At 45.4% G+C, this 15,525-nt stretch overlaps 1 protein-coding gene across 6 annotated transcripts in view; it reads right to left on the bottom strand.

Annotated features, from left to right (window-relative positions):
* The window catches only part of FRMPD3 (FERM and PDZ domain containing 3), a 161,030-nt gene that overhangs the window by 49,723 nt on the left and 95,782 nt on the right, over positions 1 to 15,525 (bottom strand). For all 6 annotated transcript variants that reach the window (XM_054544939.1, XM_054544941.1, XM_054544936.1 and 3 more), the window contains 4 exons: positions 9,612 to 9,716; positions 5,319 to 5,426; positions 2,549 to 2,680; positions 974 to 1,093 (listed from right to left, as the gene is read on the bottom strand). In XM_054544939.1, the coding sequence (XP_054400914.1) occupies positions 974 to 1,093; positions 2,549 to 2,680; positions 5,319 to 5,423 (357 nt within the window). In that variant the 5' untranslated portion in view covers positions 5,424 to 5,426; positions 9,612 to 9,716. The remainder of the gene's footprint in view (positions 1 to 973; positions 1,094 to 2,548; positions 2,681 to 5,318; positions 5,427 to 9,611; positions 9,717 to 15,525) is intronic.

The raw sequence follows: 15,525 nt of genomic DNA, 5'->3' as shown, positions 1-15,525 counted from the left end.
ACTGGGCTGGGGCCTAAGAATTTGCATTTCTAACAAGGTCCCAGTTGATGCTGATGCTACCACTCCAAGAAGCATGAAATTGCAAAGAATCTATAATAGCCACACTTTAAGAACCGCTGCCCAGGCTCAATCATAAAGTCTATGCTTGCCTTGGCCTACCAAAAGCCTTTGATCACTGCCTCCTGTCTCTCCAATTTTATTCCCTACTCCTCTTTACCTCACATCCTGTACTCTAGCCATAAAAAATCACTCATGCTTCTCTCTTGATCCCATGCTGTTTCATGCCACCATGGCTTTGTAAATGCAAGGCCCTTTGCTTAGAGTATGCCCCCTCCATTCCATCTCTCTATACAACAAACTCTCATTCATTCTCCAAGGCTAAGAGCATGCATATATCACTTTTTCCATGAAGCCTGCACCATCTCTCTTGTGTAGAGTTGGAAAAATGCTTCCTGCGTGCCCTCATCTTCATTGTACCCTGCTGCTGTCGTATTTATTCAGACACATATAAGCTCTAGTGAGCCAGGACAGTTCTTCATTCACTTCTGGTTGCTAGTACCTAGCATAGGGCTTAACCCAGAGTAAGTGTCTAGTAAATGTTTCTGGATAAACTGAACGGGGAATCATCTCATACTGGAGCTAGGTATTGGGAGTTGAGACCCGTTGAAACCGAAATGGGCTTGTTAAACTTTAGGATCCTGTGAGGATGCCAGAGTTACTGGGATTGCTTGTTTCTGAAAACTGATGAGATCTGAGTGGACAAATAGACAGGACTTTGAGCCACAGCCAGCTCAGGTCACCAGGCCAGCCAACTTGGCCATGGCCTACAATGGTAGCAGAAAAGGAAGGAAAGGGCCTTCAGGGCTACCTGGAGATTGGAAAAACTTACATAGCTACTTCACTGTGATGGCAGAACAGCCTGCCTGCTTCTTTGTCCACTGGTCTGTCTGTGTATCCCCAAGCCAGACTCTACCTGGATGTATAGGTACTCAAAAGCAGCAGGATCCCGACGCAGCAGCTCCACAGGGTCTTTGGGAAAGAAGCTTATTCGGAAGAGGCATTTCATTCCGTGATAGTGTGTCCGCTGTACCACCTGAATTCCAGGGATGAAAGGGGAGAAGAAAAGAGATCTGGAATCAATGGCTGGGGTGTTGGGCAGGCAGCTCAGTGGCTCCTTAAGGTGGGGCTTGGAGCAGAGCTAAGCTGTGGTTTCCTACTCTGTCTCCGAGCTGGCTGATTCCAATTACCCTCAGAGGAAAGTAGTGAGGAGTCAGGTCTTTTCTACACTTCTGACCCAAAATAAGAGGAATTTTCAAATCACTTATCTAGGACATGACCTTTATCAACCATTGGGTCTAAAGCCCAAGACACTAGGCAGGAAGGGAGGGCTCCTGGCAATGGCTCAGACTCTTTTCTTGCTGTGGGATTCATGCCTTTACCTTGCAGAGGGGCTCAGCCTCAAGCAGAGTAAATTGCTGATTAGAGTAAATCAAAGGTTTAAAATATTATTTCAAGGTACAGATGAAACATCTTGGCACTGTATTGATAATTGTTGAACCTGGGAATAGGTAATAGGGTTAATGATACTATATTCCTCCTACTTGTGTGTATGTGAGAAAGTTTTCATAATAAAAAAGTTTAAGATCCCATTTGGAACAACAGACCAACTGAATTCAAAGGGTTGCTTGGGGGTGAGGGAGGTGCTTAGGCCTCCCTCCAGGCAGGACACCCACAACCTTTCCTTCCCACCAGTGAGTCTCTGTATTGCATTTGGCTGAGAGCTAAACTTGAATCTCTCTTTCCAAAAATCCTTTCATCTTTTTGTGTCTGATTTGGGGTTTTGTTTGGCTTTCATGTAGGCTCTGAAAAGGTATTTCTTCCACTGTTCCTCTCCAACTCTGTCCCACCCTACTTGGTAGTACTGATCGGCTTTGATTGCATCTCTGACACTTCTTGGTGCTTCACTGTAGATGAAATGCTATCCAGGAATCCTGGATTTCCCCAGCCCTTTTCCATATGGTGAAGGCTAGAAAGACCGGATACTTTTTCCTACTCTACCTTGTAAATTGATGTGGGTGACATGCTGCCTATTTTTGGCCCTACTCAGCCAATTCCCAACTCCCACTTGTCCTAGGATAAGTGGGAGTTGGGAATTGGCTGAGTAGGGTCCACTCCCTGACCCTTCCATAACAGCCTTCATGCAAAAGGCCAAGTTTTCTCCCAGGAAGCCGAAAAATCTATCATGTGGGGTTTCCAGGAGACAGGAGACTTGCAACTGCTCCTTATCTCAGCATTCTGGGTGCCATGTGGTGAATCACCCCATACTCTTCCCCCTAGAGACCAAGACTAATGATCTTCATGCTCTTCTCAGCTCACAAAGGCCACTGCCAAAAGCCCTCTGGAGGTGGATAATACCAGCTTTGGGTGAGAACTGTGACTTCTGGGAACCAGCTGAGCATATCATTATAAATTTTCCAGACAGGGAGTGCCTTGGGTCTTCTCTACTAGAGGCCACATGCAAAGCTATCTGTAAAAAAGAGTTACTTACATAAGCCAGGGGTTGCTTGTCCTGAAGAAGCAGAAACTTGTGATTCTGTTCTGGCCCGGCATACTCAAGGACAAGAGCAAAGTGCTCAATGTACCTCAGGGAAAGGCGGTCCTGTAATGTCAACATCACATCCTGTGGGACAGAAAAGAGCCTTGAGAAGGAGGCTAATTCTGGCCCTAAGCTATTCTAAGCACCAAACATGGGAGGGGGGATTAAACACCAAGAAAAGAAATATAGTCCTGGGGAGAAGGCTGCAACACTGGCCTTTATGGTAGCCCAGGCTCTGTGATCCACAATGAGTAAAGTGACCCATGAGTGCTGCTCAGAGGCCTGGGCCCCGGGGAGAGGTGCAGGGGGTTAGAGGTAGGTGTTTCTGAATTTCACCTGGCCAGGCATATGGCAAAAGAAGGTCATGTCTCTCCCTCCCTATCTCTCTCCTTCCACTCAACAAATTATCTTTTAAACGCTTACTAAATGCCAGGCACTGTGTTGGTTCTCCCTTCACCTTCTCTTATAAGTCAGAATATCCACTTGGGATAGTCTGTCAACTCTTAGGAATGAGCAAAAGCAAAAGTGACATTTATATGATTAAAAAGCATACTATTTCTGGATTCATAATTTAAATCAAATGACTTGAGTTACTGGCAAAATGTTCATTTTTGACCACAACTGGATTTTATCGATGATCAATTTAGCAACTTGAAAAATGTATCCATGCAGAGGAACTATGTCATGTGTTTTGTGTACAGTCATAAATCTGACTACTTCTGGGTTCCATCTGCTCTGCTGCCCTACTTTTAATATTAGGGTGTCTGAAAACATTTCAGTAGGGGCTGCACAAATGTCAGTTCTGAGACTTCTGCCACTGATTTGCTGTGACTTTGGCTTATACACTGGGCTCCAATGTGTGTGTTCATGGAGTCAGCATCTCTCAGCCCCCAAAGGCTGGAAAGAATCAAGCTTGGGAATATAAAACATCTTTACAACTGCAGTTGCCAAACAAGCCGCTCAATGAACACTGAAAGACGTTCAGTTATTCAAATGTTAGGCTGGAAATTGGTGGGTACTTCAGAGCATCTCTTGTGTTGTCCAAGTAGTCACAGAGGCGCCAGTGTTGCTGGAGCTCTGTCAGGGACAGATGAGGTTTTCTTTGCAGTTTGGCTGCACTGGGATTGTGGACAGCCAATCTGGCGATTGCCAACTGGTGTTACAAGTGTAACAGCCCCTGTGCCAGGCTGTCAATTCACCCAGGTACCTCTTTGGGACAAGTGGTTTGGCAGCCTGTCAAAGCTCCAATAAGTCGCCAGCACACCCTTCCTGGAGTCAGATTGAGATCACAAGCGAGGGGAACACTGCTGTCTTGGAAGGCTGGGGCTACCTGGAAGCCACAGTGGTGCTGATGATGTGAGGTGGGAGAACTTCAGAGAAGTCTCCAAGGGGAAAGAGAGGGCACTAAACACTCCAGTATGGAGACAGAGTCCACAATGGACATACCAACCCATGAATAAACCACCAAGGAGGATTCTGACACAAAGCGATATTCACATCTGGAGAAGGCACATTTGGACACCTCCTGGGTGGTCTAGTTCTGTTTCAATGCCCCCTTCCATGCCCCCTTCAATAGCCAAAAGAACATTCTATGGCATCCTAAGTAGTATGTTTTGGTCCTAGGTCCCCTGGGGGACCCACCTAGGCCTAAGCCTTTCAAAAAAATTCGCCATTCAGGGACTGTCCCACTCCTTGCAGAATATTCAGCATCTCCAACCCTAAAACACAAAATGCCAGTAGCACACCAAATCATTGGGATGACCTAAAACACCCTTAGACACTTCCAAAAGCTCTCTAAGAGTGGGAAGTACCAATCCTGGTTGAAAATCACTGGCAAGACCCATTCTGAGTACCTGATAACTCCTCTTAGCAAACGTTTGTTGGTCCAAGACTTTCTTTACTTATAGGATTGCCTTGGTCTCAGTATGGGAACCACAGGGTACCTGTGGACCAACCTAGGTTTTCTGGGTAGACGCCGTAGCTGCCCAGCAGTTTGGGCGGCATTAGTTGCATTAAAATACTCATTCTGGGGATGGCATTCTCTTTCTGGAGAGAGTCCAGAAGATGCAGGAATGGATATTTCTGTCCCAGAGCAGAGTTGAATCTGGGGGTGAATCATATCATCACTTCTATTCCTAAGGATTAGAGGAAAGTCACTAGGACTTTCTGACACCTGGCTGAGCTGTAAAGAATCACAGCTCAGTAATTGCTCCTCCTGTGAAAAGAACAGCCAAAGAGGCTGTGGCTGGACATTTCAAATCTTGGTTCAGTGCTTGAGATCAGGTTGTTATTTAAAAAGCAAGGCATAACTAAGCTAATCTCCCAAGAGACTGTGTTTATTTCTGTGCATATACTTGTGTAGGTGTTATTGTATCAATATAAATCACTTTTGCTTTATAAATGGCTTAATTATCTTCATATTCTTTAGTTCTTAAAAGTCCTGAAGGACCCCATGTAACACAAACACAAATCAGTTCACAAGTATAAGTGCACACACACGGTTTAACAATTACTAGCACACAGTTGGGCATGCAAACTTCTACCACCACTGTCATCTGGGACTGTGCATTTTTGCAGCCTTGTGCTAACAAGCATCCAGAGCTTAAAGGCCACCTTACTCCAGTGGCAAGCAGCTATGTGCAGACTCAGAGGAACACAGGACACACAACCGCTTGTACTCTGGAGAGGGCAATGCTGACCAGGGGGAGGAGACTGTATGTACCTTAACAGTGGTCCGACCATCAAATGTGAATGACTTGATCTGCCCATTTTCTAAGAAAACCTTCAGGACGTTGGGGATGAGGAGGAGAGCTTCCTTCTTCATCATTTTCTGTGAACAAGCAGGGAAAGGACAAGGAGAGGGGCTCATTTAGAAGGAGGTAGGAAGCCAGAGGAAGGGTGTGAAAAAGGAGAGAGAAAAGGTGATGGAGACAGAGAGCCAAAGGCGTAGGAGGACAGAGACAGAGGAAAGAGCAGATCAATAATACATGGGGACCAGAACCAAATTCCCCAACAAGACACTGAGCCATAGCAAAAGCCCACCTCCATTTGACACCACGGAGCACCCACATTCTACTGTAGTTCAAACCTCCACAGATCAGAGCAAAGGGATCTCCACACACCCCCTGAAGGGCTGATGAGAGGCCTCCTTTGGAGTCTACCTCACCCACCTGATCTTATCTCTGACATTTTTTAAAACACCTTCTACAAAGCTTCTAGACTGATCTTATCTCCTGATACCTCCCTTTCCCTGAGGCCCTTCACAAGCCAAGATCATGTTCTGTCAAGGCCTTTGCTCTGCCTTTTCCCCTCCCTAGGCCCTTTCTGACCTGGCCCCTGCCTAGTCTCCAGAGTCACGTCTTGCTGTTCCTAGCACCCACGCCTCTTTCACACCTCCATACCTCTGATGATTCTTCATTATTCAGGGACTGTCCCCCTCCCTGCACAACACTTAGCATCTCCGACCCTGAGACATGAAGTGCCAGTAGCACACCAAAGCATTGGGATGACCTGAAACACCCTCAGACATTTTCTTTTTTTTTTTTTCCTTTTTCTTTTTTTGAGACGGAGTCTCGCTTTGTCGCCCAGGCGGGAGTGCAGTGGTGTGATCTCAGCTCGCTGCAACCTCTGCCTCCTGAGTTCAAGCGATCCTCCTGCCTCAGCCTCTCTAGTAGTAGCTGGGATTACAGGTGAGAGTCACCACGCCTGGCCCTCAGACATTTTCAAAAGCTCTCTAGGAGTGGGAGATACTGACTCTGATTGAGATATTCTTAATAAAAATTCATTAAATAAACACTATTCTCTTTCTCTGAGGACTCTAAAAGAAAGAAAGAAAAAAAGGCTGTTCCCTCTGCCTTTCTCTTTTCCTCTTTGGCAAACTCCTATTTATCCTTCAAAACCCAGCTCGAATATGTATTCTGTAAAGCCTTGGTCTAATATCATCAGATACTTGGACCTGGTCTTTCCATGCATTCCTATAGCAATTTATGCACACTTCTCACAATGCTCTTACCGTATTTTGTTTTGTTTTGATTTGTTTTTGAGACAGGGTCTCGCTCTATTGCCTAGGCTGGAGTGCAGTGGTGCAATCACAGCTCACTGCAGCCTCAAACTCCTGGGCTCAAGTGATCCTCCTACCTCAGCCTCCCAAATAGCTACGACTACAGGCATGTGCCACTACATCTAGCTAAATTTTTTACTTTTTGTAGAGACAGGGTCTCGCTATGCTGCTGAAACTCACCTTTATCATATTTTTGAAGGATATTTGTCTTTCACAATCAAATGGTGAAGTGAGAGCACAAAGACCATGTCCTATTTATCTTTGTAGTCCCAACACTAAACAAAGTTCCTGGCACACATTTGGTGCGCAATAAATGGCTGCTGAATGAATGGGCAGTAGGTGCTTGATGTGCACTTACTGAATGATCACTGTCATCCCAACCATTTCCCTAGGCCAACATCATCATTAGTTCTATAGGAATGGAAAAGCTGCAGAGATAACCAGATTCCTTAATTCACTGGGCATTCATTGAACCTCTACTGTATGCCCAACACTATGCTAAGTCTCTATGAGAGCTACAGGAGATTTAAATCCAGTCTTAAATTCTTGTTGTAGTGACTTGGCACACATACACATTATAAAACCAAAGCAAACCAACAGGTATAAGATGGCTAAAGTTTCCTAGATAAGGCAAATTAGATTTTGATTTTGAAGGAGACAGTGGGTGTGGATGATTTGAGAAGCCAGATGAGAACAGTCTAGACCTAGAGACTGTCACGGATCATGGACAAAGCATGGAAAGAGGAACAAACAAATCCTTCTGGGTTGGGGTATGGTTGATGGTGGTGAGGAGCCAAGAGACAAGCTTGGCTGTGGTCAAGCCAAGGTGGGAAGTGATGGGATATAAAATTGGAAGAGTGTGACTCCCTGGTCCCCTCCCTGATCTTGAGATGCCTTGCTCCTGCCAGGCCCAGAGGCCCCGGATCCCAGTGGTGGCAGGTTTTATTTAGCACACTGGGTTGGACTCAGATAATTACTTAATTGAATTAGCTTAAAAATAGAGTTGGCAAGGAACACCCACAGGATTTATTTTTGCTCTGGCTGTTTAATAAAGCCTTGGAACACAAAAGGAAAGGGTTGATAGGAGAGCCTGGAGTCACCTGGGCCTCGACTCCCCCAGGTCCCGACCTGTGATGAGGCTGCTATGGTCCATACTGGCGGCAGCATGGAGGAGGGTGCTGTTGTAACATCAGGTAATTTCACAAGTGCAGCGAGAGTTGGAAGATTGATGTCTGTCTCTCACCCAGACAAGAGCCTCACACTATGCCTGGTGGCCTGTCCGAGAGAATGAAGTCACTCTAGGTGGGTCCTAGCTACTCTGTGGCATTTGCATTCAGAATAGACTGGAGTGGGGGGCATCATTATGCCTGTAGACTAGCTGTGCCTGTAACCTAGCTGTGACGTATGGAGAGGGGAATCATGGTGCAAGAAGGAGAAAGTGGAGAAGGGGAAGTAGAAGGGAGAGGAAGAGAAGAGAGGGGAGGGAAGTGGGGAGGAAGGGAAGGAGTTCTTCACTGGGTGGCCTGCCCTTGACTGATTACTCTGCAATGTTGAGATGGGATAGGATATGCCTGTTCATACTTCCCAAATCCAAGTCATACGTCCTCTGGGTTTTCAAGCATTCAGGACACAAATATCCTCCTGGTGACTTGGACCTCGGGGTCTGTTTCACCCTGATTTGCAGGGACTCCATATTACTCCTTTTCCCCTCTGCTCACCAATGATCACTTCTCTTAAACCTTTTCTTCTAGGATTGACACAGATCCCAACCATCAATTATTCAGACAGCTTGCCCAGTGGGGTCCTGTAGTCCCCTGGGTTTGCCAGCCTTCCTCATGCAGAGATGGAGGAGGGCATAGACTGAGTTTGGGAATGACAGTCAGGGAAATGGAGATGGAAGACACCTGTGTCCTCTATCCCTTCTTCTCACTAACTCTGCCTCAAATAATATAGAAGTGCCTGGCACCCTGCTGATTTCCCTGCTCTGGGCCTGCTATCTTCTCCCAACAACTGTGGCTGTGCCTCAGTACGTAAATGCCAAGGGCCTCCAGACAGCTCTGCCCATCACAGCTATCAAAAGCACACAAGTGCCTGTTAGCTCTAGCTATCCCCTCTGTCCCCATCGGGTTATCACTAACTTCTGCAGATTCCTGAGGGACTTGGCCATAATGCATGACTGCTTAACACACTTCTTTTCTGCTCTTCACCTGCCTCTTCTCATTTGCACATCTGGAGCCAACAGTTCATTGCATGTAAACCTCCCAAAGCAGTGAGAAACACTGTGGCTGGCCAAGTCTCCCCAAATTGGCAGCTGCATGGCATGGGCTGTCAAATATTACCTGTCCTTCGAAACAATACCACCCAGTAGTAGATTTTGTATTGTCTCAATCTGAACCACTTGTCCAGGGAACAGGTATTTATTTTGCCTTCCCTCTGGTGCTAAGAACATAGCAGGTGCCTAATAAAAACTTGGTGACTTAATGAGAGTCTGTATCATTTCCCTTAGGCAATTTTACTCATCACTGCATGGCCTTTTCCGGTCAAGATGTGGAGTTGCAAGATCACTTAAATGTGAAGAGAGCTCAATTTCACCAGCCACTCATTCCCTGGGTTTTCAGGAAGCCATTATTTCCTTCCTGTTTCTATCAAGTAGCAAAAGATGTTTATGGAGCACTTGCTCTGAGTGTAAGCTACTGTATTAGGGGTGGAAATTTCTCTAAGCATCAGAAGGATCTTGAGTGAATCAATATATATTCCTTCTCCTCACAATGCCTGGGGCCTCGCTGGATGTCACGTATCCCTCTTCACTCACCACTTTTCCCCCTCCAGCACCTGGACGCTCCCACTCTAACCCATTCGGAAAGCTGTCCACTATAAGAAGCCCCAGAGCGAGAGCTTGACAGCCAGGCAGATTATGGCCAGGGGCTGAGGAGAGGGAGCCAAAGCTACACTTACTGCATCTGTTTCTCCAACTGCCACCTGCTCAGAAAATCGAACCTTCACAGGATTGGACTTCAACTTGGCCTTCTTCGCAGCACTGATGAAAGCAGATTTGGGGGACTGGAAAAAGAACAGAGAGATGGTGAGTTCTCCTAGAGAAAGCCTAACCTTTGTCACGTCAGAGTTAAGATGTCCCAGTACAGGTACACTTTGCATTACTGATCAAGGAGTCAATAAACAAATATTAATTACCTATTAGGCGCAAGGCAATGTGCTAAATGCTTCCCTATGTAATTGGTGTGTTCTGAAACAGCTGGGCATGAATTGAATTTGGGTAGATTGAACCCCATTATTAATACTCTAGGCCTAGGGGAGTTTGCAAAAGTTCTTTAGTAATAACATACATTGAGTTTTTATATATTTGGTTTTCTTAAAGTGAGATAGACCTAAAGGGTGTCTTTTTATTGTTATTATTATATCTGAATATAAGCATCCCAAAGAATTTACAGAAATGATCTTGTTCACCTCACAGACATGCCCTGCCCCTAGGAAGGAGTTGCATAATAAATACTATTTTAGATGTGGGAGAAAGGAGACCTAGCACTCCAAAAGGATTTATCCACAGTTACTACACTATTGGGGAATAGAGATGTGAGAGATTTAACCCAAGTCTCCTGGCTTTCTAGTTTTGGGCTCTGCACCACTTTGTTTATCCAATTCTGTAAGAAATGCCCAAAAAATCAGCCAGGCTTGTATTTATTTATTTATTTTTAGACAGAGTTTCACTCTTGTCACCCAGGCTGGAGTGCAATGGTGCAATCTCGGCTCACTGCAACCTCCGCTTCCTGGGTTCAAGCGATTCTCCAGCCTTGCCTCCTGAGTAGCTGGGATTACAGGCATGTGCCACCACACCCAGCTAATTTTGTATTTTTAGTAGAGATGGGATCTCACCATGTTGGCCAGGCTGGTCTTGAACTCCTGACCTTAGGTGATCCACCTGCCTCAGCCTCCCAAACTGCTGGGCTTACAGGCCACCATGCCTGGCTGGCTTTTTAGTTCTTGAAAACTCTCCCACAATTTTATTGGAAGCATGATTAGCAAACACTAGAAACTAAGCCTTTCCTGGGTGCCCCTTGGATTCTAGCTCCCTGCTGAGCTCCGTAAGGCCCAGCAATTAGAAATACAGGAGTCGTGCTGAGGGGCATCCTTATTGTCTTTGGGGGGGCGTTTATTCATTCATTTGACAAATTTAGCAAGGGCCTACTACATGCCACACACTGTTCTAGGTGATGAGGGATAGAGCAGTAAATAAGACAGACAAAACTCCCTGGCCTCGTGGAGCATCCATTCCAGCAGGAATAGACAGACGATAAATATCTTTTAGGTAGCAAAGAAGGACTTTGAGGAAAAATAAGGCAGGGTAAAGGACTACACAAGAGAATGAGTTAGAGTGGGAGTAGTGAGGATATTATTTTAGCAATTTTGAAATACATAATACATTATTATTAACTATAGTCACCATGCTGTGCAATAGATCTCAAAAACTTATTCCTCCTGTCTAACTGAGCCTTTGTATCCTTTGAACAGCATCTCCCCATTCCCTCCCAACCTTAGCCTCTAGTGATCACCATTCTATGCTTCACTTCTATGATTTTGACTTTTTTAGATTCCGCATATAAGTGAGATCATGTGGCATTTGTCTTTCTGTGTCTGGCTTATAATAATAATTATTATTATTTCACTTAGGATAATGTCCTCCAAGTTCATCCATGTTGTAGCAAATGACAGGATTTACTTCTTCTTAAAGACTGAATAGTATTCCATTGTGTATTTATACCACATTTTCTTCATCCATTCATCTGTTGATGGCAGACACTTAGGTTGTTTCCCTATCTTAGCTATGGTGAATAGTGCTGCCATGAACATGGGAATGCAGATGGCTCTTTGGCATACTAATTTCAATTCCCTTGGATATATATCCACAAGTAGGATTGTGCAGGTTATATTTTTAATTTTTTTTTTTTTTTTTTTTTTCTGAGAAGGAGTCTTGCTCTGTCACCCAGGCTAGAGTGCAGTGGTGCGATCTCGGCGCACTGCAACCTCTGCCTCCCCTGTTCAAGTGATTCCCCTGCCTCAGCCTCCCAAGTAGCTCGGATTACAGGCAGGCATCACCATGCCCAGCTAATTTTTGTATTTTTGGTAAAGGCAGGGTTTCACCATGTTGGCCAGGCTGGTCTCGAACTATTGACCTCAAGTGATCCACCCACTTCAGCCTCCCAAAGCGCTGGGATACAGGTATGAGCCACGGCGCCCGGCCACTGTGGGAGGTTATTTTAGACAGGATGGTCAGGGAAGACCTCTCTGAGGATGAGACATTAAGCAGAAACTTAAGGAAGTGAGGGAGAGACAGCCACCAGGTTATCTGGAGAAAGGCTTCTGGGCAGAAACTACAGTAAAGGCCCTGAAGTGAATTGAGGTGTATGAAGAACAGCAAGGAAGCCCAAGGTGGCTGGAGTGGCGTGATGGAGGGGGAGCAAGAGGGGAGATGCTCAGAGAGGCAGCTGGGGGCTGGGTCATGTAGGACCTTGTAAACCACAGTGAGAACTTTGGATTTCACTCCACTAGAGGGATTTGATTGAACAGAGTCTGATGTGCATTTTAAAAGGAAACCTCTGGTTGCTGTGTGGAAAACAGAGTGTAGGAGTACAATGGCAAGAGCATGGAGACCAGTCGAGGGTCTCTAAGTACAATATTTGTAACTGCAATAATATGGTTAAAACATAATGGAGGCTTGGTCTAGGATGGTACTGATGGAGTTGAAAAGTGAGTGAATTCTGGATATATTTTGAATACTGAATTAGGATGATATGTTGACTGACTGAATATGAGAGTGAGAAAAAGAGAGACTTCAACTGAAAGAATGGACTTGCCATTTACTGAGATGAAGAGGACTAGGGAGTGAATCAGGTTTGGGGCTACTTCAAACCACCACCCCATGGGCCTTGCCATGGAACCCGAGTCCTACAATGAGGAATTTCTTTGTGTTAAGGCCCTGAAGGTCCCTGCCAGCTGGGAATACGTTAAGCTATTATCTACCATTTACACTGCAGTTGAGATTCATTTACCAGATCAGCCACAGGAAGGCAGGGCCCTAAGATACACATCAGAAACAAACGTCCTCATTGTGTCTTAGGCCCTGGTCCCAGCTGTGTTCTCTGTCAGAGCCAGCAATCTCATTCCCACAGAGGGGAGATTGCAAAAAACCACTTGTTTCACCTGAGTCCAGCAGGAACTCAGGCAGTGAGTGTCAGTTCTGGCTGCATAGTAGAAATGCTCGGAGGAGCTTTTAAAAATCCTGAAGCCCAGGGCCCACCACAGACCAATTACATCAGAATTCCCGGGGGTGAGGTCTGAGCATCAGTATTTTTTCAAGCTTCTGATGATTTCCAAATGCAGCCAAGATTAAGAACCATTGAGCTAAAGGAACCTTAGACTTCTCATCCTGAGCCAAAGGGGCAATTTGTTGGCAGCAGACAATATAGCACAATGAAATCCAGAGCTGGAGATCATTGCAGAAAGTGATTACAGTATTGATTATACATGGAGTTGATAAATGCCTTTGTGTGTTGCATAGCCTGGTGCTCCAATCCTGAGCAGGGGCTGCGGGCTGAGGCAGAAGCAAGAGAAAGGGGCAAGATAGAAAGATTTGTACCTATGCTCAGGCAGCTGTGTTTGATTCCATCTCCACAGTCATCCAAAGTTCCACCAAGGTGCCACAAACATGAGCCAAGTGGAATCTTTCTACCTGACAGTCACCTCTCTTCTCTGCCATCATCTGCCCTCAGATGCCTGCATGGCACAGTGTGTAGAATGAGGCATCTCTAGAGACCTGAATGGGCCATGCAGCTCAACCTTCATTTTCACATGTGAAACAGAGGCCTGGGAAGAGGATATACTTTACCCAAAGTACTGAAATAATTGAGTAGCAGAGCCGAAACCAGAACCCAGGTTTCCTGAGCCTTTGCTTAGTGGTTGTTCCCCCACAGCAGGCTAAAGCTGGGAGTCCTTTCCTGATCTTTCATCCACTGGTTCTGGTTCTACCTTGGTGTTATGTAATGGACTCAAACAAAAGAAGAACCTCAACTAGTATCCTTTTATGTATTCACCACAGTGAAGAGGATGGCATCCTTGCTATCCCTACCAAAGATGCAAGATTAGATCCTGTCCTACAGAGTTTCTGTTTGTACCACTGAAAACCAAAGATTCAGTTAATTATAGGCACAAACCACAAAGGAGGAAATGAAATTGCCAATATTTTCAGGGATTGTAATCATTTCCAGGTGTCTGTTTCAGAGTTATTTTCAGCTTGTTTATATTTCATTCCTCATTGACCCTTGTCCTGTTGGTCTCTAAGATTCCATCCTATTCTCAGTCTTCAGCCTTGATGCTGGTGACTCATTCATTGCCAGCTGGTCTCTGCTAGATGTCATGGAGTCACATCTAGCCTTATGCTCAGACACAAGTGAGGCCTGCTTTGCAGTGGGATATGAGGGGCCTCTCAGAGGCCTCCGTGTCCCAAAGCATCTTCAAAGCTCAGCTGTGGGGCTTGAAGTTCGTAATATTAGGGTCACTCCTTTGAATTACAATGTTGAGAATTGGGAAGGCCCAGGTCAAAATGTGAATACAGTAGCAGGAAGGCATAATACACTTCAGGGGCCAGCAAATTACAGGCCTACATAGGCCAAATCTTGCTCACCACCTGCTTTTGTAAATAAAGCTTTACTGGAACACAGCCGTGATCTTCATTTATGTATTGCCTATGGCTGCTTTTGTGCTACCACATATGGCCTGCAAAGCCTAAAATACTTATTATATGGCCCTTCAGAGAAACAGTTTGCCAACCTCTGAACTAATTCATAACCATGAACTAACCAGCTGTTTTTAAAACGTGCCTGATGATAAGAATCACTGAGGAGTGCTTGTTAAAGCACAGATGCCTAGGCTCACACCAGATTTTAAAAGTTAGAATCTCTGGAAGAGTGGGGCCCGGAAATTGACATTGTTGAAGATATCCCAATCCATTAAGGATAGATTAATTGAGCACCTTAAGGCTGGAATGTTTGAGCTCTTCACTGACCCTATTTTTTTCTCCAAGCAGCTGGGAATCTCATTTTGCAACAGGCACCCTTTCTGGCTGAAATGAATTTTGGCTTGAAACACGGGACTAGAATTGCTAAGTACCTCTGGGGCCACTGCAAGCTGCTTGAAGCAAATATGAAGCCAGCAGCTTGGTGGAATAAGGAATAGAAGAGAGTCTGACTTACTCTCAGTGCAGAATTCAGCAGCTGGTTATTTTTTGGCCATTTTTAAAATTTGTTGTCTGTATTAGTACAGATGTCAGGGTTGTGATCACTCAAATCTTGACCAGTCAGATATAGGGCCAAATATTTTAGAGCAAGATAGGGCCCCGCTTTGGTAACTGAAAAAAATGAAACTCAGGTTCTTGAAGCTTTGACTGATTAGCCCTTCTGGCTCACTGCCTTTGACACCTGAGCCTACTTATAATCAATTCCTATAGCAACCACTGTGTGAGCCTAATGGAGGACCATCTTGGTTTCACCAGATCACTACTAAGGGAACCAGGGGGCCTTCCTTCCCACACTCAAGACTGCCTGGACATGAACATATCCTCTGCCTGACTTCCAAAGCCCGCCACAAATTACACCTGACTCTCTAACCACCTCTCTCCAAGATCACCTTTTTGCTACATTTGGTAGTTCTATCCACAGCTCCCTGCACACACTGGGCTTGTTATCACTCCTGGACCCACCTCACGCTGTTTCCTCCCTGTCCCCATCCTTCAGGGTCTAGAGTGTCCCTTTGACTAGCTAAATGCCATCACTTTACAGTTTAGTTCAAACTCTACCTT

The sequence above is a fragment of the Pongo abelii genome, chromosome X, assembly GCF_028885655.2.
Source record: "Pongo abelii isolate AG06213 chromosome X, NHGRI_mPonAbe1-v2.0_pri, whole genome shotgun sequence".
Classification (NCBI taxonomy): domain Eukaryota; kingdom Metazoa; phylum Chordata; class Mammalia; order Primates; family Hominidae; genus Pongo; species Pongo abelii.
This window is presented reverse-complemented; position numbering and strand designations above follow the sequence as displayed.